The 23298-nt window shown below is 48.2% G+C and overlaps 1 protein-coding gene across 3 annotated transcripts in view; it reads left to right on the top strand.

Moving 5' to 3' along the window:
• The window catches only part of ZNF451 (zinc finger protein 451), an 81822-nt gene that overhangs the window by 47039 nt on the left and 11485 nt on the right, over positions 1-23298 (top strand). For all 3 annotated transcript variants that reach the window (XM_044292534.1, XM_044292533.1, XM_044292532.1), the window contains exons 10-12: positions 14130-15754; positions 18563-18661; positions 22219-22362. In XM_044292534.1, coding sequence (XP_044148469.1) covers positions 14130-15754; positions 18563-18661; positions 22219-22362 — 1868 coding nt within the window. The remainder of the gene's footprint in view (positions 1-14129; positions 15755-18562; positions 18662-22218; positions 22363-23298) is intronic.

The raw sequence follows: 23298 nt of genomic DNA, 5'->3' as shown, positions 1-23298 counted from the left end.
TAAAATAATTAAAATAAAAACTGTAAAAAAAAATATCCCTTTTTCTTTTTTTTTTTTTGTCACCTTACATCACAAAAAGTGTAATGGCAAGCGATCAAAAAGTCATACGAACCCCAAAATAGCGCCATTTAAACAGTCATCTCATCCTACAAAAATCAGACCCTACCTAAAATAATCACCCAAAAATTGGCTTTCAGACTATGGAGACACTAAAACATAGATATACATTATTATTATTATTTTTTTTTTATGAAATCATTGTGTAAAACTTAACTAATATGTCTTTTTATTTATGTATTGCCGCGTCAGTAAGAACCCCTCTATAAAAATATCACATGACCTAACCCCTCAGGTGAATACCTGGTGTAATAAAATAAAAAAAGAAATTGTCACCTTACATCACAAAAAGTGTAATAGCAAGCGATCAAAATGTCATATGCACCCTATAACAGTACCATTCAAACCGTCATCTCATCCCGAAAAAAATGAGCCCCTACAAAAGACAGTTGCCCCTAAAATTTTATAAAACTACGGCTTTCAGAATGTGGAAGACACGCAATTTTTTTTTCAAAAATGCTTTGTTATGTGAAACTGAAACAACCCAAAAAATTTAATAAGATGTGATCAAAAAGTCACGCACACTCCGCAACAAGTTAGCCCCTAAATGGCTCAGTAGACATAAGTATAAAAAAAAAAATTATGGGGGTCAGAATATGGTGATGTAAAAAAATATATTAAAAAAGTATCAAAGTTAAAATTTTATTTTTATACTATTTAGACATAAAAATCCTATACATATGGGGTATCGTAATCATACTGACCCAGAGAATGAAGGGCATGGGTCAGTTTTGCCACAAACGAAACGCCATGGGAACAAAAGCCGTAAAACGGTGGAGGAATTGTTTTTGGTTTTTTCAATTCCACCACATTTGGAATTTTTTTTACTGCTTCCCACTACATTTTATGCCATAATTAAAGAATTATGTCTCAAGGAAAATGGGGAAGACAAACTCCAGTATCCTAAGGGTTAAACACGAAAGGTAAAGTCAGACTAAGTTCGTTTTAATCTCTTGATTTCACCACTTTTGTGTGTTGCAAAGGGTTAAATACACTGAAATAGATGCAACAGAATTTACATACCTAGAATTCTACACTGGTGTGGAAAACTCCATCCACATACATTGTACTTTAAATAGCTGTGGATGTGATGTGTGAAGTGGTTTTCATGCTTCATAGTAATGGGAAGCCGAATATAGCAAATATACCATCTTTGTGATGCTAAAGACGCATTATGGAAGCCATAAGAGTGATACTTAGTGGGAAACCGGAAAAGCTTTCAAACTTCTGGAGCACAGAGGCTCGTTCCTCAGGCCGATTTAGGCCGAATGCACACGGCCGTGAGCGGTCTGTGGTATCCCAGCCTGGCATCCTGCTGAGAGCAGGAGCACACTGTGTCATTGGTTGCTATGGCGCAGTGCGCTTCATGCCACCACTGCACTACAGTAATTCACTTGCATAGATCATACAAGTGTATTACTGTAGTGCAGCGGCGGCATGAAGCACGCGGCGTCATGGCAACCAATGATGCCGTGCGCTCCTGCTCTCAGTAGGATGCTAGGCCGGGATACCACGGACCGCTCACGGCCGTGTGCATTCGACCTTAGGTTATGACGAGAATCGCAGAGTTTTGGTAATCCCATAGAAATCAATGGGATTGCAGCAGGACTTGTAAAAAAAAAAACAAAAAAAAAAACAGCAACATTGTAGCCTTACCCTAACAAATGATATTGTACATGGCGGGATTAATAACATAAGCCTGAACCATAAAACGGAGGATTTTGTTACTGATATTGTACTTCGATTTCTAGCGTTCGTTGAGCGAAGTGCGCATGCGCCAGTCGGATGCGCATTTCGGTCAACAAAGCTGCTGCCAGGAGTCTGCACGGGCGCATCAGGCTGAGCCTAGTGCGCAGGTGCGGGATCTGGCAGAGGGACGGGGAGGATTGCGGAGGCAGTGCTGAGCTGTAGAAGGTGGCGCTGAAGACGGGGAAGGCGGAGCTAGGCACCGGATGGCAAGGGGTGCGGCCGGGCACCCTGTATTAACGGACCTCCCCTTGGGCACCGTAAGTGATTGACAGGTTATAGAAACCTGTTTTTCTCGCCCAGTTTCCTTGGGGGACACAGAAGACCTTGGGGTATAGCTCATCTCCATAGGAGGCGTGACACTAAGTGAAAACTGTTAAGCCCCTCCTCCACAGCTATACCCTCAGCCTGGAGAGAGAGACTGCCAGTTTTTGCTTAGTGTCCAAGGAGGCAAGACACTCCCTGCTACTGCAGGGCTGTTTTCTCCTTTGTTGTTTTAAAGTTTTTGATTTTTACTTTTTCTTTTGTTTTTGTTCCAGAATACGGGACAACAGAGACGCACTAGACCTCTCTGTTTCTCCCGGGGTTGAGCTGCGCCAGTGCCGGTCATCCGCACTGCTGCCTCCCCCACAGAAGGCAAGGTGGACCAGGGCAGCTCTGCTCCCCTGCATCCCGCCAGCGCAAGGGTCGCCCGCACGCCAAGCCCCTCTTCCAGCGTCCTGCCACTACGGTGCCAGTAGCTGAAGGGGCGACCCTGCTGGAACGGACCGAGGGTGAAGACATCTGTGGTGAGAGAGTGGCTTCTCCAGCCCTACGTCCCCTCCCTCCCCGGTCTCCTGCGTGACTGACCCCCATACTGGTAGCCTATCCGAGAGCGGAGAGGTGCAAGGTTTAGGCATTACCCATTGCTTTACCAAAGACAGATTTAAAATGTTTGTCTCTTATAGCAGAGTGGCTATAGGGTGGCCCTGCTGGACCTAGGGTGGTCCCTGGGGTGCCGCAAGGCGGCAATCTGCTCCCTCTCTTTCCCGCCATAGATCATACCGAAGAGGGGGCGCTTACCGGTGCGCTGCTCAGGACCTGCTGCCGCTCCTGACGGCATGGGTAATCCTGGGCGCAGCCAAAATTTAGTCCAGGCTTCGCGGCCTGCTGGCCCGCACCATCCGGTGCTCTTTCCTCGGGCCCCTGACTTTTCCGGGCCGCGGGGTGGGCACCCGCGGTCTGCATTGCATGTGCGCACTATGCTATAACTAGGCCGGCCGACCATCCGTCCGGTTGGCCGGACGCCGCAACTTTGGGCCCAGACATCGCGGCCTACTGGGCCGCACCTCACGCTCCTCTCGGGTCCCTGATTCTCCCGGCTGCCGGGTGGGCTCCCGCAGCCGGCATTGGATAGCGCTGTGTTCCAACAGGTCCCGGCCGGCCGTCGGTGCATTCCGGCCGGCCGGGGCGCTGCATAGTTTGTTCAGCGGCCTGCTGCGCACTTCCGGCGCTCGGGTTGGGCACCCGCGACCGGTACGGGGGCTCCCGCGGCCGGCTTAGGCCCGGCCGATACTTTAAATACTTGCGGCCCCGGTCAGCTGGGCGACGCTAAAATTTAGGCCCCGGCTTCACGGCCTACTAGGCCGCAACATTCTGGCCTCTGTGGGGGGGGTGGCGGGAACTCTCCAGGCGCGGATTCTTCCCGCCTGGAGGTTCCCCCACCCCCAGGGGTTCGCTGCGCCGCCCCCAGGCCAGATGCCGGTTAACCCTTTGGGTACTGGCCGGCTCCTGAGGGCCTGTACGACCTGTGCCCCTGTATGGTGGCCCCCTTTCTGCCTCAGGGAGGCTGTAATATTAATAAATAAATAATAATGATAATAAAAATAATAAAAAAAAAAAAAAAAAAAATACTATTATTTTGTTTTAAATAACTGGACTTGTGGGCTGCGCAGGACGCGGCAGCCTCATCATTCAGTACTGCTGTCTGTATGCATGCCCCCCTCTCTTAGGCGGTGTGTCGTGTTCCCCGGCCGCGGTGCCTCCCAGGCGTTTTTTTCTTGCCCTCGCCCGGGATTCGGCGCTGGCCAAGTGCATGCAGATTTTTTTCTGACCAGACTTCGTCACCCACTCCAGTTCTGGTGGCTGCAGGTGCATGACCCTCCTTCCTAGGCGGAATACTGCACTCTCCCTGGCTGCGGCCTGGCCTCGTGCATGATCCCCCTTTTCTAGGCGGACTGCTGCACTCTCGCCGGATGCTGTGTTGGCCATATGCACGACCCCCTTCCACAGGCGGGACGCTGCACTCACTGGATTCGCTGCCGGCTTTGTGCATGAACCCTTCCATAAGTGGAATATTGCACTCTTACCGGATACGGTGCTGGCCATGTGCATGAACCCCTTCCATGAGAGGTCTACTGCACTCTCCCCGGATAAGGAGGTATACTGCACTTTCCCCGGTTACGGTGCCGGCCATGTGCACGTTCCCCTTCCATAGGCGGAACACTGGATTCGCTGCCGGCCATGTGCATGAAACCTTCCATAGGCGGAATACTGCACTTTCACCGGATACGGTGCCGGCCGTGTGCGTGAACCCCTTTCATAGGTACACTGCACTCTCACTGGATCCGTTGCAGGCCATCTGCATGACCGACCCCCCCCCCCCTTCCGTGGGCGGTGTGCCGCACTCTCACTGGATTCGCTGCCGGCCATGGACATGTCTCCTTTCCTCAGGCGACATACGTGCACTCTCATCCATGGCGGCGCTCTCACTGGATGCGTGGCTGGCCATGTGCATGACCCCCTTTTCTGGGCGGAATACTGCACTCACTGGATGCGTTGCCGGTCATGAGCATGCCCTCTAACTTGGGTGGAATGCTGGCACTTCCATTGGATACGGTGCTGGTCTTGTGCTTAATCCCCCATTATTCCATGGGCGGCATTTTGCACGCTCACACGATCCACGGCTGTCCTTGTTTATGCTGTGCTGGACTGGTACACGTCCCCCTTCATTGGCGGAGTGGTGCACTCTCACGACATTCGGTGTTGGGTGGATTTTTGCACAATCACTTAATGATAGAATAACCTGTGCATGCCCCCTTTCACTAAAGTGGACCTTCCTGCGTTCTGCTGGATATGTGCGGCCATGGGCATGGCCCCCTTCTGGGCGGAGTATGGTATGTCCTACCTTTCCGGAGTAGGTACTGGCCTTGGCATCCCCCCCCTTTTTTTGGGCAGGCCTCTGCAGTGGTTGCCAGGTACATTTTCCCCCTTTTCTGGGCGGACTGTTTGCGTTCCATCGCATGCCGTACTAGTCTTGTGCATGACTACCTTTCGGGTTGCACTTTGCACTTCCATTGTTACGGTTGGACTCTGGCTGATTCTTCGCTGAGTGACTATTTTTTGCAGTGGGCGGACTTTCTTGTGCGCTCTATCCGTTGTTTGGGCCGTGTATGCCTTCTCCTCCCATTGGTGGGTTGGCCTTCTCACTGCTTACGGGGCTACTCGTCCGTATGCCCCCCTTTATCCTGAGATGTACTTTTTTCTCTTGGGATATGGTGCTTCCAGCAAGCCTTGCACTATTCTCTAAAGAGCTCATTCGGTCCAACTGTGTGGGCCTGAGGTGGTGTCCAACAAACAGCAGATGAATGCCCAATGTATTCAAGGTACATACCTTTTTTATAAGTAGACGGGCTCTACCTGTTTGCTACTGCACCTAGCTGGGTGGTACTCATTCCTTTCGTGGCCCTTCCGCCCGGGGTGTGTTCGTGGTCCCTAGATACGTACCCATTCGTCCTCCCGCGGCATTGTTCCCCTGCGCTAGTGGTCACATGCTCGAGAGTGCTGTTGTCTGCAGCGCCTCTCGAATTCTTCGTTGGCTCGTGCAGGACTGCGATTCCCTTGCCTGCTGCAATTTCCTCCTCTTCGGATGCAGTGTGGTATGAGTCCTTCCTCTTGGCGCCTCTGCGCTTCTGTCTGATCTGCTGCCAGGTTCGGGCTGCTATTCTCTGGAAGGTCACCCAACTTCTCTTGGGTGCTCGATTACCCAGGTCCGGAGGACCTCCGCCTTGGGTTCGCCAAGGTATTCGCCTTCTGCGAGGCGGTGGACCGGGCGTCTCTCAGTGTAGCGGGTTCTGCTTTTCAGCTGGCCTATGGCTTCCCTGTTGCCCACCCCTCCTCCTTTCGGTTGGAGGGTGTTATGCCGGCCTCTGTCTCCACTGCCTTATCTCGCCGGCTTTGTTTGGCTCCCGCTCGGTACGGATCACTCCGATGTGGCTTCCCGCCGGACTTCAGAGGCTGTTCTTTCACTGTCCTCCCCTCTGGGGAGAGCATGGTTGTTCATGTGGATGGTTCCGGTGTTCCTTTTGGCCTCGTGCTGTCTCCCTGGTTCACACTGGCTGTATTAGCTGTGTGCCTATTTACCGAGTCTACCGCGTGCTGTCCTCCCGCTGAGTGCAGATTGCATGGTCCTGCTGTAGACTTGCCTTCTTGATAACTTGGGGGGACTACCTTTTTCGATCCAGATTGTCCTTTGATCTCCCACACCGGGGCTGTACAACGTGGTTACATCAGCATGGACTTTTGCCTGTCTTCTCCTGGTATCTGGCGGATCCTTTGGGTTCTTTCCATCTGTCCTCTGCTCCCCCACTCGGGTGGATACGGGACAACGTTGTTCGAGGGCCGACGGGGCTAGTTTTGTCGACCCTTCTGCCCGTGTTACTGGTCTGCGCCTGATCACATTGGGTTTTCGCCCGCTTGCCAGGCGACTCCAGCGGGTTCGCTACTGTCCACTCCTGGCTGTGTTTCGTCCAGGATCTGTCGTAAGGCTTAGGTTTTTTTGTATGGGGTTCTGTGGGAAGCTGTGCATTCCCCACTCTGAATTTCTCTCCCCATGGTTCTGTCGTTTACTTGGGGTGTCTAGTGTCGGCGCTGTTCTTCCTCTTCCAGCGTTCCCGGCCCTCTGGGCCTGCCAAGACCTTCTTCCTCGGAGTGGCTCTTTGGTTCCTCTGTACTGTCCTTCGGTACCGCCCTGGGACTATATACTGAGCTCTCGGCGCTCCAATCTTGTCCTTGGGGCCGTTACAGAGGTTCTCTCTACCCCTTCTGCCCGGTACGGTTGTGTTCTGTATCAGTCGTGTCTCTGACGGGTGCCGGAATGGCCCTTTTTTTGTTACGAGCCTTCTGTCTTTTCCAGGACAGGGCTGTTCTACATCCCGTTTTTCTTCGTTCCTTCCTTCCTTCCTTCCTTCCTTCTGAAGGTGGTGTTTGCCTTTCGCTTCAACACCTCACCTATTTGGACGTTGTTTGGGCCTTGCCGTTTTTTTACTTGGAGATCTCCGACTCTTGTAGATGTTCGGCCTCTTGGGTTTCCAGGAGGTCTGTGCATAGGGTTGACGGACTCCAGGGTGGTTGTCCTCCGCTTGCTCAGATTGGCTATTGCTGAGGTTTCCGCACCTAGGGCAGGATTCTGTCTTGGTGTCACCGTTCATTTCTCCAGAGCGGTCGGTGCCTCCTGGGCCGGAGGCATTGGGCTTCGGCCATGCATTTGGGCAAGGCGGCCACAGGTCTACCTTGCACGCCTTGACAAGTTCTACAGGGTGCATACTCTGACTTTGGCAGATGCTGCCTGCCCCGCCTGGGTTTGCGGGCGGCGGTTCATTGATGCCTTTCGGGTGCTTCACCTTGGTGCTGTGGTCCCTCCCCCTTTTGGACTGCTTTTGAACGTCCCAAGGTCTTCTGTGTCCCCCAAGGAAACTGGGCGAGAAAACGAGATTTTTGTATAACTTACCAGTAAAATCTCTTTCTCGCTCTTTCCTTGGGGGACACAGCACCCACCCATTCATTGTTTTTCTCTGTACAGTTTCCGAGTTTTTGTTACCCGTTGGGTAGTTGGCTTGTTGGTTCCTTGTTGGACTTTGCCTTTTCTCACTGCTTGGACACGCAACTGGCAGTCTCTCTCTCCAGGCTGAGGGTATAGCTGTGGAGGAGGGGCTTAACAGTTTTCACTTAGTGTCACGCCTCCTATGGAGATGAGCTATACCCCAAGGTCTTCTGTGTCCCCCAAGGAAAGAGCGAGAAAGAGATTTTACTGGTAAGTTATACAAAAATCTCGTTTTTGGGCAAATAGAGCCACAGTAAGGTTTAATAAGGCCAGCTTAGGATTCTTATTATTAGTCTGGACATGAGCATATGTTTAGGTTAGAGGGGTTAAATCTGATGACAGAATCCCTTTTAAAGGGCTTCTTATAATCCCTATAGTGCGATTTCTGCATACATAAGCTAAATAATAATTTCGGTTCAGTAGAATTTGTTAAAAACTTTATTCTAAAATATGCAAATTACCTTGTTACCAGCAAGTAGGGTGGCTATTTGCTGGTAGCAGCCGCATCCTCCAATCCTAAAGACGCCCCCTCCGCATGTTGATTGACGGGGCCAGGGAATGGGATTGTTCTCTGCTGGCCCTGTTTGAATTCAAAATATCGCGCCTGCGCCGTACCTGTCTTCAATCGGCGCAGGCACACTGAGAGGCGACCGCTCCATCCTCAATGTGCGCTCTCTCCCTCGTTTGGGGTGGGGGGAGGAGCCTCTGGTGCGCAATTCCCCCTCTTTTCCTTGCGACCCTTCCTTTCTAATTGAGGCCTCGGCTTCCGCATCAGCTCCCTGCAGGTTCTTCTCTCTCTCTCCCGGCTGGCATCTGTGTTCTGCTAGGGCTCTAGCGGCAGCTCTGCTATCCCGTGAGTGGGGGGGGGGGGGGAGGTCTATTTAGCAGGGAAAGAAGGGTCAGGCCTGCGCTTCCATACGTTTTCGCCGGGGACCGATTCCATTTCGGGGGGGGGGGGGGGGGGGGGGGGGGGAAGGAAGTTCTCCCCCTCCATCTGTAGTGTGGCGCAAATCTTGACTCCTTTTCTGCCTCCGCCCACCTCCTGTTTCAAGAGGACCTCTGCGGGACTCTGGCTCAAGGTACCTCCAGACAAGCTGCATTGAGGGACACAGGCCAAGTAAGCTCTGTCTCCTCTTCCTACAAGGTTTAACCTACCCGCCTCATCCTCCTACCTGTCACTACAGGGTACTCATTATGTCTGAGCCCAGGCTCCAAAGCACACTGTCACTTTTGTGCGCCATTTTGCTTGTGCTTGTTGATGGTAATTTTTTTTTCTTCCAGTTAGATCCCCTCTGCTCTTCGTGCTCTACTCCACCGCCAAGTGGCCCTACTGACCCTGACGCAGTTGCCCCCTACTGCCCAGCCTATGGTAGAGCCGGAGTGGGCGCCCTTCCTGTCAAGGATGGTACAGGACGTTTCCCATACTAACAAAGCCATTGTGGAAACACTGGGGCCTTTGTCCACAAGGCCGTCCTCTGACCAGTCCGACATTGGGGGTACTGGTGCTCATTCCCGTTGCGGCCATCCCGCTAAATGGGCCAGACAACCCTCCCCCTAAAGGGTTCTGCAGTTCCTCTGCCTCTCCGTCACCTTCCAGAGAGTCTCACTCCAATGTGTCCTCCTTGGAAGAGGCATGTTCCGAAGAGGTTTTCAGATGCAGATTTTCTCTCCTGAAGGTCAGTCTTTAAAACTGTCCTCCATGGTGGACAATCTCATTACAGCAGTTAGAGACCTTACAGGTTGAGGACCCCGCACTCTCATCGTTCGGCTCAAGTTTTTCCTTCACAAGGTCCCGTCACTCGCCGAAATGTTTCCCCAACCACCAGGATTTTTATTCCTCTTTCCAAGGAGTGGAACTTTCCTGATAGACGTTTTGCCTTACCAAAACGCTTAAACGTCCTGTATCTATTTCCAGAGGATTTGACTAAGAAGTGGTTGTCCTCACCTATAGTTGACCTGCCAGTATCCCGCTTGGCAAAACATACCACTTTGCCGATGGCAGATGGGGCTTCTTTCTCTGATGTCAGGGATTTGGAATCTTTCGTGAAATCATCCTTTGAAGCAGTGGGCACAGCACTGCGACCGGTTTTTGCCTCTATATGTGTGAACAATCTACGTCAGGGTCTCTCCTCGGAGGAACTTTCCGATATTGCCCTGCAGCTCTCCCATGCCAGTGCGTATATTTGTGAAGCCTCTCTGGATGCAGCCATGCTAATGGCCTGTTCGTCAGCCCTTTTGGTGGCTATTTGCCGTGCCCTATGGCTTTCCTGCTGGGCAGCAGATAATGCTTCAAAGCGGACCCTTTACCGACAGCAGACTTTTTGGCAAATGCCTGGACGAGATAATTTCTGACGCTACATGTGGTAAGATCACTAATTTACCACAGAACAGGGTTCGTTTCAACAAGTCAAAAAAGCATGAACCTCTTTCAGAGCTTTTTCAGCCCCAAGTCTGCCGTGGATCAGAAGCGCAAGCCTTCCTTCAAACCTCGCCCTTCCTGGTGTCTCCGTCAACAAGGCTCCAAGTCCTATACCCCCAAGACCTCTTCTGCATGACATGCAGCTTCCAGCACACTCCGATCGGGTGGGCGGCCGTCTTCATCTGTTCCGTCATGTTTGGCTGGCTCACGTCTCGGAGAGGTAATCTCAGAGGGTTTCAAGCTGGAATTCAGGTCCCCCCTCCATCCCGATTTTATTCCCCCGCAGGTTCTACTCAAATCTCTTTGTGGTCCCCAAAAAGAAGGGGATGTTCCGTCCCATTGTGGACCTCAAAGCACTCAACCGCTTCCTTGGGCTCCGCCACTTCCGGATGGAGTCCCTGAGATTGGTCATTGCGCCCATGGAACCGGGGGAGTACTTGTCCTCGATAGACATCAAGGACGCTTATCCTCATGTCCCCATTTATGAGAGTCACCAAAAATTTCTCCTGTTTGCTGTGGTTCCCTTTCACTACCAGTTTGTGGCCCTCCCATTCGGCCTGGCCACAGCTCCCAGAGTCTTTACAAAGGTTCTGGCGGCGGTTATGGCCCTGCTCCATGCCATGGGTATAGTGGCAATTCCATACTTGGACGATATGATAAAGAGTCCTTCATTCCACGCAACGGCGGACAGCCTGTGCATAGTCCTGGACACCCTGGAACACTTTGGATGGATCCTGAACCGGCAAAAGTCATGTCTTTATCCATCTCAGCGGCTAAACTTTCTGGGCATGTTACTCGATACCTTTCAGGCCAAGGTACCCTCTCCCCTCTGAGACACTATCCGTTCTCGGTCTTCAGATTCTCCCCTTGTTGCGGCCCCATCCTCTTCGTATTCGTCACTGCATGCAGGCTCTGGGTAACATGGTTTCTGCCTTCGAAGCATTTCTCTATGCTCACTTTCATACCAGGACTCTTCAGCGAGCCATTCTAACGGAGACCGTTCTCCACCCTCCCTGGATCGGCTCATACGTCTCCCTACCCCCACCCGCCGGGCCCTTAGGTGGTGGTTAGTTTCCCCCATGTTGACATCCATGCTACTCACGATTGGCCGTGCCGAGTGTGGCACGCATCTCTAGTCGCCCTCCTCGCCGACGAACACTGGCGTCTTCCCATTCGGGAGTACCTCTTGTCGCAGGGACCGATCATCCACCAGAATTTAGGGTCTCTACATTTAATGGCATGGCTGTTGAAGCCGCCGTACTAAGGGCTCGGGGTTTCTCAGATACTGTTGTCCAGACCATAATTCATGCCAGAAAGTCGTTGTCTTCCTGAATCTACCACCAGACCTGGATGGTCCTACTTTAGTTGGTGCGAGCGTCTCCAGCTGTCTCACATTTGTTTCTCATTGCCTCGACTCTTGTCTTGCCTGCAGTCGGGCATGGACTCTGGCTCTCAGCTCCCTCAAAGGGCAAGTTTTGGCTCTTTCCATTCTTTTTCAGTGGAACTTGGCTTTGCTTTCTGCAGGGGGTTGCGCACGCTGCGCCCCCTTTCCGTCATCCGTTAAATCCTTGGGATCTAAATCTAGTCCAGTCTTCACCATTTGAGCATTTGCAGCCGTTGTCTTTAACCTTCCTGTCCTACAAGGTGGCCTTTTTGGTGGCAATCGCTTTTATCTGTAGGGTGTCGGAACTCACGGCTCTTTCCTGTGAGTCGCCCTTCCTGATACTTAATAAGGACAAAGTAGTCCTTCGCCCTGTTTAGTCCTTCCTTCCGAAGGTTGTGTCAGCATTCCATCTCAATGAAGAAATCATTCTACCTTCCTTTTCTCCTGTCCCGTCTCATCCTCGTGAGCAGTCGCTCCACACGAGCCGTTCGCATCTATCTGTCCCAGACGTCATCTTTTCGACGGACGGATTCCCTGTTGGTCATTCCAGAAGGGCCGAGATGAGGGCTGGCTGCGTCTAAAACTTCCATTTCCCGATGAATTGGTTCGGCCATTGTGGAAGCGTACCACGTCGGTGACCTGGCCCCACCCTTCCGGGTTACTGCTCATTCTGCTCAGACAGTGGGTGCCTCGGGCAGTGAATCATAGGGCTTCAGCCCTTCAGGTATGCAAGGCGACTACCTGGTTGTCTTTGCACACCTTTTCCACATTTTACAGGGTATACACCTTTTGCGTCTTCTGACACCTCTCTGGGGCGTAGAGTTTTGCAGACGGTGGTTCTCTGATTGGCCGGAGGGTTCTTGTTTATGCCCACCCTTGGGACTCCTCTGTAAAGTCCCATGGTAAAACCTGTGTCCCCCAATGATACGGATGAGAAATCTAGAGATTTTTGTACTTGCCGTGAAATCGGTTTCTCTTCCGTTCATTGGGGGGGGGGGGACAGCTCCCATCTGTTCTATCTTTTATGGGCCTCTTCTGGCCTGTGTAGTTCTCGGTTCGTACATAGTTTGGTCTTCCTGTTTTGTTTTGTTTTCTTGCTTCTCCTACTGCTTTTGCACTGATTTAGCTTAGTCCCTGTAGGAAGGGTATAGCTGAAAATAGGAATTCACCCTTTTCTGCTTAGTGTCCGCCTCCTGGTGGCAACAGCTATACCCGTGGTCAAGCCTGTGTCCCCCAATGAACGGAAGAGAAACAGATTTTACGGTAAGTACAAAAATTTTGTTTCTTCTTAGTATATTTCCACAGGATATATCTGATGAGTCCCACCTCTGGGACCCGCACCCATTCTGTTATCAGGTGTCCCTGACTCCCATCTCACCTGGAGACGCAGCATGCTTGCTCAGCTCTCTCCTTTTATTTCTGCAGGACTCATGAAAACGGCTAAGGAAGTGTGTGGGCAAAGGATTCTAAAGTCAGTGGTAACACATCCATGCTACTCAAGCAAAACAATAGCTGATCTTAGGGAGACCAGCTACAGAAAACACTGTGGAGCCTCATTTAAGAGTTTCAACACAGCAATCCAAAGTGCAAAGCTCCCTTAGCTCGGTTTTCCTTCCTTTGAGGGATATCTGGCTTTCACTGTGTTGAAGACCCATAACTGGGGCTCCGCAGTTATTTTACACATCCATGCTAGAAAGTTAAAAAGCTTTCCATTGTTGTAAATATTGGGATTCATTCTTTGTGTAAATGGTAGAGACCAATAAATCTTACGATATGTGCTGTAAACACAGCATCCACAGCATTTTACACCAGCTAAGTGGTTGAGATTTGAGAATTCTCATCCACATGCTGCAGAGAGAACCCGCCTGACAAACTGAATTGTGCTGTGGGTTTTCAATCCACTTCGTTTTATGCCTTTGGTTTTATCCACGGCTTTCAACGTTTACAGTGCAAAAGCTGAAAGCAGCAAAGGACGCACTGAAGTCTGTGCAGCGGAGCCACAATGAAAACCTGCCTGTTTTTTTTTCTCTCCTCATTACAGTGAACTTAGGCTACTTTCACACTTGCGTTCAGAGCGGATACGTCTGAGACGGATCCGCTCATATAATGCAGACGGTGGCTCCGTTCAGTACGGATCCGTCTGCATTATAGTGTTAAAAAATTTCTAAGTGTGAAAGTAGCCTCAGACGGATCCGTCCAGACTTTCAATGTAAAGTCAATGGGGGACGGATCCGCTTGAAGATTGAGCCATAGTGTGTCATCTTCAAACTGATCCGTCCCCATTGACTTACATTGTAAATCTGGACGGATCCGCACTGCCAGGCAAACACCCGAACGCTGCAAGCAGCGTTCAGGTGTCCGCCTGCTGAGCGGAGCGGAGGCTGAATGCTGCCAGACTGATGCATTCTGAGCGGATCCGCGTCCATTCAGAATGCATTAGGGCTGAACGGATGCGTTCGGGGCCGCTTGTGAGCCCCTTCAAACGGAACTCGCAAGCGGACACCCGAACGCAAGTGTGAAAGTAGCCTTATATGTACCTGAATATTTTATGACATTTCTGCTCATTTGCATCTTTCATCTTATTTTTATTTATTTTTACGTAGAACACGGTGTCGAAATGCTGGTCCCGTTTCCCTTTCTGAGAAAAGCATCGTAGATGTTGCTGCTGTATTCCGACTGGAGGCCTATTGTCCATACTGTAAACTGGCTTTAAATACGGACTCTCACATTGTGAAGCATACTGCAAAAACTAGTCATAAGATAAGGAGAATTGCCTCTATAGAGGAATCTATCCTGGTTTTTTGTTACATCAATGAAGGGACTAAAACCCCATCTGATATCTGCTTGTCTGCAGCCAACGATAGACTTAAACCTTGCACGCTTAAAAGGACTTTACACAACACTGATATTTCAAGTAATATTTTGCAAAAGTGCAAAAAAGAAAGCAAAATGGCAACCATTAACGACTGGCGTGTGAAGACGGATCACGATGTCCTAATAAAAGCATGGTTCTGTGAATGCCTTCAGAAATTCCCATCTGAGAAAGCCGCAGAAAAACATATTATGACAGCCAACAGAATTTTTCACAAATGCTTGGTGTGTGGCAAGCTTGCTGAAGATTTGGGCATTATTCACCTGCATATGAGCAGATTCCATGGTGGGGCACATCTGAGTAATTTCCGCTTCTGGTGCCAAATATGTCTTATAGAGCTGGTGAGAGTTGAAAATGTCATGGCACATGTTTCAGACATTCATGGAGGCCATTCATTTTATTATGAAGAAGATGTCTTTGAGCAACCCTCCACATCTACCGAGGCAAAGACTCCTATGCTATTGGAAGCAGATCTTTCAGCAGTGCCGCAGCAAGCTTCTAAAGGCATGTGGCAGTGTCATATATGTGAAGAAATGTTTGACTCCGAAGAGACCGTTAAACAACACTGTAAGTCTCTGACCATACATCAGTTCCACAAATACATCTGTGACACCTGTAAAAAGAAATTTCACAAGCTAGAAACTTTATTCCGACACTGTCAAAATCAACACGATGGAGACATAAAGACAAAGTATTTCTGTGGCCTTTGCGAAGATCTCTACCTTGATGAAGAGAAGGATTTTCTTGCCCACTATGAGAGCTTCCATGGCCTAGATTATGGGTTTGTTCCAAATCAGATCCAGTCCCCTTCTAAAACGCCTGCAGTGACATCTACTAGCTCAACTGGAGCGGAGAACCACCTAACATGTGGCTGTCTTGTAAAATATACTGACAAAGCAAAAAGGAAGGAGGACAGACAGCTATGCTTAGCAAAACTTTTTGAGAAAGGAAAACTGTGGTACAGCTGTAGTTCATGCTCGGCAACTGACCAAACAATTGAGGGCATACGTAGGCATTTATGTAAGAAAGGCACAGAGCAGATCAGCTCAGATTTTCTTGTAAAGTGCAGCATTTGTTCAAAGTCCTTCCATGAAGCTGAACATGCACAACTCCATTATCACACAAAGCACTGTTTCCATGAGAAACCCTACATTATTAGTACACCTTGTGAATCCAAGAATGAGGTGTTCAAGTTTACAGCCGGTGGTTCTAGGGTATCTAAGCAGCCATTGTTGATGGAGAAAGCCCATACAGAAAAGTTACATTACGAAGCTCTTGGCAAACCTAAAAATATGTCTGGTTCATCCACAGTGAAAAATGAAGTAGAGTCTATGGATATTGGCTTAACAGATACAGGTATTTTACAATTTGTTTGATGGGGTATTGTGCATGATGTGATACAGTGGTCCCTCAAGTTACAATAATATTTGGTTCCAGAAAGACCATTGTATGTTGAAACCATTGTATCCTGAGGGATCACTGTATATGGAGGAATGGTCATAAGAGACGTGTGCATCCAGTACATCAGGGAAGAGGAGAACAAAATGTGGTTTACACAGCCCGATACTTATTGTGAACCCCTCAATCATCGTTTCTGGGCAGTAGATTGTGCTGTTTGATCTGCCGGCCTGAAACAACTTTTCTTTATGGGGACAAGAAGTGACAGCAGTAGCTTGGAGGTGATCGCTGCATATAAATGCAGTGCTTCACTAAAAAGAAGGCATTTGTCAGCAACGCTTCCTTCCCGACAATTGTGTGCTGAGTTGCTGTATGTAAATGCAGCATAAGGCCTCATGCACACGACCGTTGTGTGCATCCGTGGCCATTGTGCCGTTTTCCGTTTTTTTTCGCCGACCCGTTGACTTTCAATGGGTCCTCGGAAAATGCACCGTTTGGCAGCCGCATCCATGTTTCCTGGCCGTGAAAAAAATATGACCTGTCCTATTTTTTTTTTTCACGGCCAACGGTTCACAGACCCATTTAAGTCAATGGGTCCGTGAAAAATCACGGATGCAAACAAGATTGTCATCCGTGTCCGTGATCCGTGTCCGTTTTTTCCTATCATTTCAATGGCAAACTTTACTTCGATATTTTTTTATTTATTTTTTCTTCTTCATTTTTCATGTCCGTGGATCCTCCAAAAAACAAGGAAGACCCACGGACGAAAAAAACGGTCACGGACCTACGGACCCAGATTTTGCGGACCTTAAAAAAAAAACGGTCGTGTGCATGAGGCCTAAGGCCTCGTTCACACTTTAGTGTTTTGGTCAGTGATTTGTGAGCCAAAACCAGAAGTGAAGCCAACACAGAGACCGGTATAATGGAAAGATCTGCACCTATTCTGTGGTTTTGACCCTCTCCTGGTTTTGGCTCACAAATCACTGACCAAACACTGAAGTCTGAACGAGGCCTTTGTGTATGAGAGGTCACACATGCTACAATAAACTGTGATTGCATGCGACACAGGATTAGAGGCATTTCACCTACATCCGATACATTAATAATATATTAATCCGGCTGCATTTAATGGCTATGAACACCTTCCGACTGTTTTATGATTGCATTTTACGCTTTTTTTTTTTTTTTCAGTTGGTTATTAAAATTTGTCACTTTTTTTTTTTTGTTCTGTGGGGTTAAGTTTCAGTCTGTCTGAAGAGTGTTTTGTTTCAAGTTCCACACTGAACACGTCAGGTTGCTGCTCTGACGACTTGATGTACAGGTGAAACTCGAAAAATTTGAATATTGTGCAAAAGTCCATTTATTTCAGTAATGCAACTTAAAATTAGAATATTGTGAAACGGTTCAATATTCCAGGCTCAAAGTGTCACACTCTAGTCAGCTAATAATCCATATCCCCTGAGCAAAGGTACTCATTATAGCTAAGGCTACTTTCACACTTGCGGCAGGACGGATCCGGCAGGCTGGTTTCCCTGTCGGATCCGTCCTTCCGCCGTATTGCCGGACCGCCGCTCCGTCCCCATTGACTATAATGGGGGCGGTGCTCCGGCGCAGTATGGCAGTTCGCGGTCAGAGACCGCCGGACTAAAAAGTCGGACATGCAGGACTTTTAGTCCGGCAGCCTTTTTTCTCCATTATAGTCAATGGGGACGGAGCGACGGCCGGGCGAAACAGCGGAAGGACGGATCCGACAGGGAGACCAGCCTGCCGGATCCGTCCTGCCGCAAGTGTGAAAGTAACCTAAATTGTTATATAAGGATTTGGCTTATTCAACTGTTTTGCCCGTCCAGCTCAGAGTGGGAGAAGTGGCTAACTAGAGGGGGAGGGCTTCTCTATATCTTCTCTGCTATCTCCTGAATGGTAGCAGCTAGAAACATGCAACTGGTCTTGTTTGAAAGCTGACATTCAAGGCATTCATACAGCATGACGGCTAAAGTCCAAGCAACAGAGGATAAATCACTGTTAGAAATGGAGTGGGGAATAATCGCTTTCTCTGGAAATCCCATAGAGATGAATATAAAGGCAATGTGCATGCTCACCCTGCCGCTAAATTCAGGACTGTTCTGAGGGGTATGGGATCCCTGTTCTCGTGATCAATAGGGGTCTCAGTGGTAGGACCCCCACCTATTTAATAGCTATTTGCTATCCCGCAGATAAAAGGTAATAATTAAAAATTGCTGCTGCCTTCACAATTTTTGGATGTTGATAACCATTTAGTACAAAATGGTCTATTGATTGGTCATACGTGTGTCGCCCCTCCTTGCATGCCTGTTTTAGTAACTACTAGCATTCTCCTTGTATTAACAATTCCGAAGCAGCTAATCACAGGACTCTGTTGTGCTATTCCATTTTTATTCCTTCTAGAAGTTATGAATGGATTACCAGCAGTTTGCAGTAACGGTCTAAGTGAGGGTTCTTGCACAGTCTGACCCGATTTTAAATCAGTGCTGCCAGTATCAGATTGTACAGGGATACACACCAACTGGTAAATCCTAACTGGACCTTCACTGACAATTGCCAGCAAATCATTCTTCACTTCTAGGAGGAATAATAGAGGAATAGCACAACATACAGTCTTCAGAATAGCTGGCCCAGAGTTGTTTCTACATGGACAATGCAAGTATTACTAAAACAGACATGCCAGGAGTGGTTACAAGTCTACTTTAAGGTGGCTTTTCCTGTAACCTCAATGTATTTTCTTTTAAGCCCATGCCGAAACTTCCTCAGGAATGTCTCTTGTGATGCCTAAACCTTTTTCAACTTCAACTGAAAATAAAGATGCAGACCTACAACCTATGGATGCAGGTATTGTATTTTTACCAGACTAAATTTGTTGAAGTGTCACTGCAATTTCAAAAAACGTTTGTGTCCTAGCAACATAATAACATTTTTGATCAGTGGGGGTCTGAGTGCTGAGACCCCCATGATTGCTAGAACGAGCAAAGAGAAGCGCTCACCTAGCACATATCTGCTTGCTGAAGGAGACTGAAAGATGGACTGAGACTTTCTATTAAGGCAGTCTTCGGCAGTAAGTAGAGACAATTCCCCAACGAAGCGCTTCTCTCTCTTCATTCTGTCAATCATGGGGTCTCAGCACTCGGACGCCCACCGATCATAACCTTTGATATGATGTATCAGATTTTCAAAGTGCAGGTACATTTTAAAAGGGCACTGCAGCGATATAAAATTACTTAGACTTAATTATGTTTCCCTAAAGCAATTTACTTAGAGCAGGCATGTCCAAACTGCGGCCCTCCAGCTGTTGCAAAACTACAACTCCCAGCATGCTCTAATAGCTGTAAGCTATCCAGGCATGCTGGGAGTTGTAGTTTTGGAACAGCTGGAGGGCCGCAGTTTGGACATGCCTGACTTAGAGTCGATCCTGGTGACAGAGCCTCTATCAAACCAGGCACACTGCCAGGTAGGGCTAATCATGCTGATTAAAACTATACCTTTCTTTTGTCTTTGTTAAACAGCTGCAGAGAAATCTGTGTTTTTATTCATATGGAAATGAGCAACTCGAGCACTGAGACGGGGCTGAATATTCTGACCGCTGCTCTGGAACACCCCTTGTGCTCTGCACACGCCCCCCTCCCCTTGATTGACAGGGTTAGACATCAGGCCGAGGGCAGAGGTGTGTGCTACCATGTAAATATCATATTTACCATGTACTATAGCTTCACCACCCTGAGATCTGCTCAGAAAGCTACTCTATATATTGCTGCTTTATCATTATATGTTAGCTTATAAATATAGAAAAAAAAACACTTTTTATGTAGTAATGCTATAGCTTAGAGCAGGGATCAGCAACCTTCGGCACTCCAGCTGTGGTGAAACTACAACTCCCAGCATGCACGCCTCCTTGGCTGTTCTCAGGAGTCCCAGAGAAGTGAATGGAGCATGCTGGGAGTCGTAGTTTGACAACAGCTGGAGTGCCGGAGGTTGCTGATCCCTGGCTTAGAGGTTAAGCAACTGGTTTTGTATGTGAAGATCCTAGGTTTGAATCTTATTAGAGACTTTGAAGTTTTTTAATCTTTGGATATTTTTTTCTGTCCATATTTATCCCATAAGAAAAGTCTATGTCCTTTTATTATATTGAGAATGTTTTTTAGAAAGCTAATAAATATTACTGGTATATATATTGTGTCTATGAATGAAGCAGTAACGGGTTTTAGAAGAAAAAAACACTTCTGAAATATAGTAAGGCTATTAATATTATTATTATTATTACTATATCAATTTTTTTTTATTCTACTATAGTCTTTTAATATGGTTTTAAATAAAAACGAAAAAAAAAACAGCATATACCTCTCCTGGGACTTGAACCAGGGATGTCTATATTCAAAGCAGACCACTATAAGCTAAGCTATAGCATCACCACATAGAGATGTATGGTTTTTCCATGCTTCTAAGCTGATACATATTACCGGTGTCTGTATAATCATATATTGCGTCTATGAAGCAGCAATATGTAGATTAGTTTTCTGAGCAGATCTCAGTGCGTTAAAGCTATAGTAGAGTGTGTATAATACACATTAGGTCCATTCACACGTCCGGCGTGTGCAAAGTACAGGGGGTGTTACAGAGCAGTGCTCCTTAATTTCAGCCCCGCCTCTGTGTGTTCGAATTGCTCAATTGCATATAAATATAAAAACTCTAATTTCTCTGCAGCCGTTTAACGTACAGACAAAAGAAAGGTATGGTTTTGATCAGCCCTACCAGCCTGGTTTAATTGGGTTGATCCTGGCGACAGAGCCACTTCAAGGGCCCTTTACATGGGCCGAGAATCTGCCAGATAATCTCTAGAGATTCATAAGTACGCTCTTTAGCGATGCTCTGGCAGTGTAAATGTGCTTGAACATTGTATAATTGAATCGTTTGTGTAGGCAATAAATCTTTGCTGGCAGCAGATTGTGCTGTCTAAATACGCTCTGCTGCTGGCGAACGGCGAGTCTGTATGGGGACGAGAGATGGCATTAGCAATCGCGCTAAATTTACAAACAGCGGTCTCCTTCACTGATGAGCAGACGCTTTCTGGGAAGGCAAAGCTTCCTTGCCGACAATCGCCCGCTAACTTGTGCCGTCTAAAGGGACCTTTACTAACAATAAAGCAGTTCCAGTCTGGGCTCCAACTCCCCTTTCTGACCCTCTTTCACATGACCACAATGATCCATGGTACAGGCATACAGCGTGATTCTGTGTCTGCCTGATCATGTGACTTCTCCACTAGCCCTGTTCCTTTTTGTGACTCATTTGTGGTCAGCTAATCACTTGTTAGGTTGAACACAGGTGCAGTGCACAGTGAATAGCATGCAACATCCTAGAATCCACACCCCCTTAGGTGGATCAGATTGCTAAAAGCCCCGCCCCTGAGATGGATCCTATCATTGCCAGAAGCCCTGCCCCGGACGCACACAGAGGTCACTGATCACTTGATTAAGACAGAACCACTTGAGACACATTGACAACAGCGCTCAGTAACCAGAAGCTAGAGAGCACTTGCTCCGACCGATTATACGATCCAAAAAGGGGGCTTGGAGCCTAAACTGGAACTACTTTATTATTAGTAAGATTGTTTTAGGGAAACATAATTACAGTATGTCTGTAGTCTTGTATGGCTGCACAACATCTTTAGGTTATATCTGTTAATGTACAATAAAATGTGTAGGTTTTAGAGTATGTTCACACGAGGCAGTTATTGCAGAAACTGAGAATCAGTTTCGTAGTTATGAGTTGGGTTGTATCTGCAGCATACGCATACATTGCAGCAAGCTCCATTTAGATAAACTGAACAGTTGGAGGAATTTCTTCAACAAATCTGCCATTGAGGTGCTGCTATGCGGTCCCTTAAAGGGGATCAGCAGTTTTTTTTAAACTGATCGGCGGGGTCCGACACCTGGGACCCCCGCTCATCAGCTGTTTGAGAAGGCAGCGGCGCTGGCAGTAGTGCTGCGGCCTTCTTGCTGTTTACCGCGGGCCCAGTGTTGTCACCACTAGTATCAATGGCCTGGGCAGGGCTAAGCTTTATTCAAGTGAACAGAGCTTGGCCTCGCCCAGGCCATTGATACTAGTCGTGACGTCACTGGTCCTGCGTTAAATGGCGAGAAGGTCGCGGCACTACTGCTAGCGCCGCTGCCTTCTCAAACAGCTGATCGGCAGGGGTCCCGGGTGTCGGACCCCCGCTGAGCAGATGCTGATCTATCCAGAGGATAGATCATCGTTTTAAAAAAAAAAACTGCAGAACCCCTTTGATGTTTGCAGGTGAAGGAGACATGGACCTGTAAGTTTTCTGTTTTCTTTACTCAGTTCGCTGCTGTTCTCTTACCTACCAATTGCAGTATAAATGTTCTGTCTTTATCTAGGTTTTGAGGAAAGTGATTTACCTGATTTGGAATTTCTTCAAACAATGACCCACATAGTGTTTGTTGACTTAGACAACTGGGCGCAGTTTTTTACTCATCTACCGGGACAGTTGAACCAGGGAACGTTTGTCTGGGGATTTCAAGGTAAATCTTTGTCTATAGTACCATATGAAGAGATTCACTAACATGGGCTCGCTGAACAGGCAAACTGTTTGTTCCTCGTATTTGACTGCTCATCAGAGGAGGTGAGAGCTGCATTTACTTGCAGCAATCATCTACTGTGTATGGGGACAATGAATGGGATTGCCATGGCAGTCGCAAGAAATCCAGATCCAGGCTCTGCCTTGTAAATAATGTTAAGTTCTTTACTGCAGGCAGATCCCAAGTGTTCAGATATAGAAGAAATAGGATCAGCGTGTAAATAAAATACAAACATTTATTAAAAGAAACCCATTAATAAAGAACACATCTCTTCGTTTACGTTGTGTGCTGTGTTCTCGTCTGTTTACCTGCTCGCCGTCAACATTGTAGCAGCAAGCAGTGTAATTACACTTCCTGTGTTCCCATTCACTTCACTCTTCAGATGAATAGGAAAGAGCCGCCCCATTCACACCTGCATGCCGTCAACATTGCAGAAGTGGTTTCTCTTCAAACAGCTGATCAGTGGAGGTGCCGGCAGTCGCCCTCGGCCGATCTTACATTATTGACTTATCATGCGGATAGGTCATCAATATAAGGGTACTTTCACACTAACGGCAAGGAACTCCGGCAGGCTGTTTCTGCGGGTGAACAGCCTGTCGGATCTGCCGTGCCCCCGGACTACCGCTCCGGCTCCATTGACTATGATGGGGGTGGGCCGGAGTTCTGGCGGCAGCACGGCAAACATGCCGAGAGGCAGCTAGAATAAAACTACAACATGTCATGCTATTCTAGTCTATGGGGCTGGAGCGGTATTCCCGGGGGCACATGTGCACTAGCGGCAGCACAGATCCGACAGGCTGTTCACCTGCCGGAGTTCCTTGCCGCTAGTGTGAAACTAGCCCAACAAAAACGGACAAATCCTTTTAACCATAGCAACTT

This window comes from Bufo gargarizans, chromosome 4 (genome assembly GCF_014858855.1).
Source record: "Bufo gargarizans isolate SCDJY-AF-19 chromosome 4, ASM1485885v1, whole genome shotgun sequence".
Taxonomy (NCBI): domain Eukaryota; kingdom Metazoa; phylum Chordata; class Amphibia; order Anura; family Bufonidae; genus Bufo; species Bufo gargarizans.
Note: the sequence above shows the minus strand (reverse complement) of the source record. Positions and strands in the feature narration are given on the sequence as shown.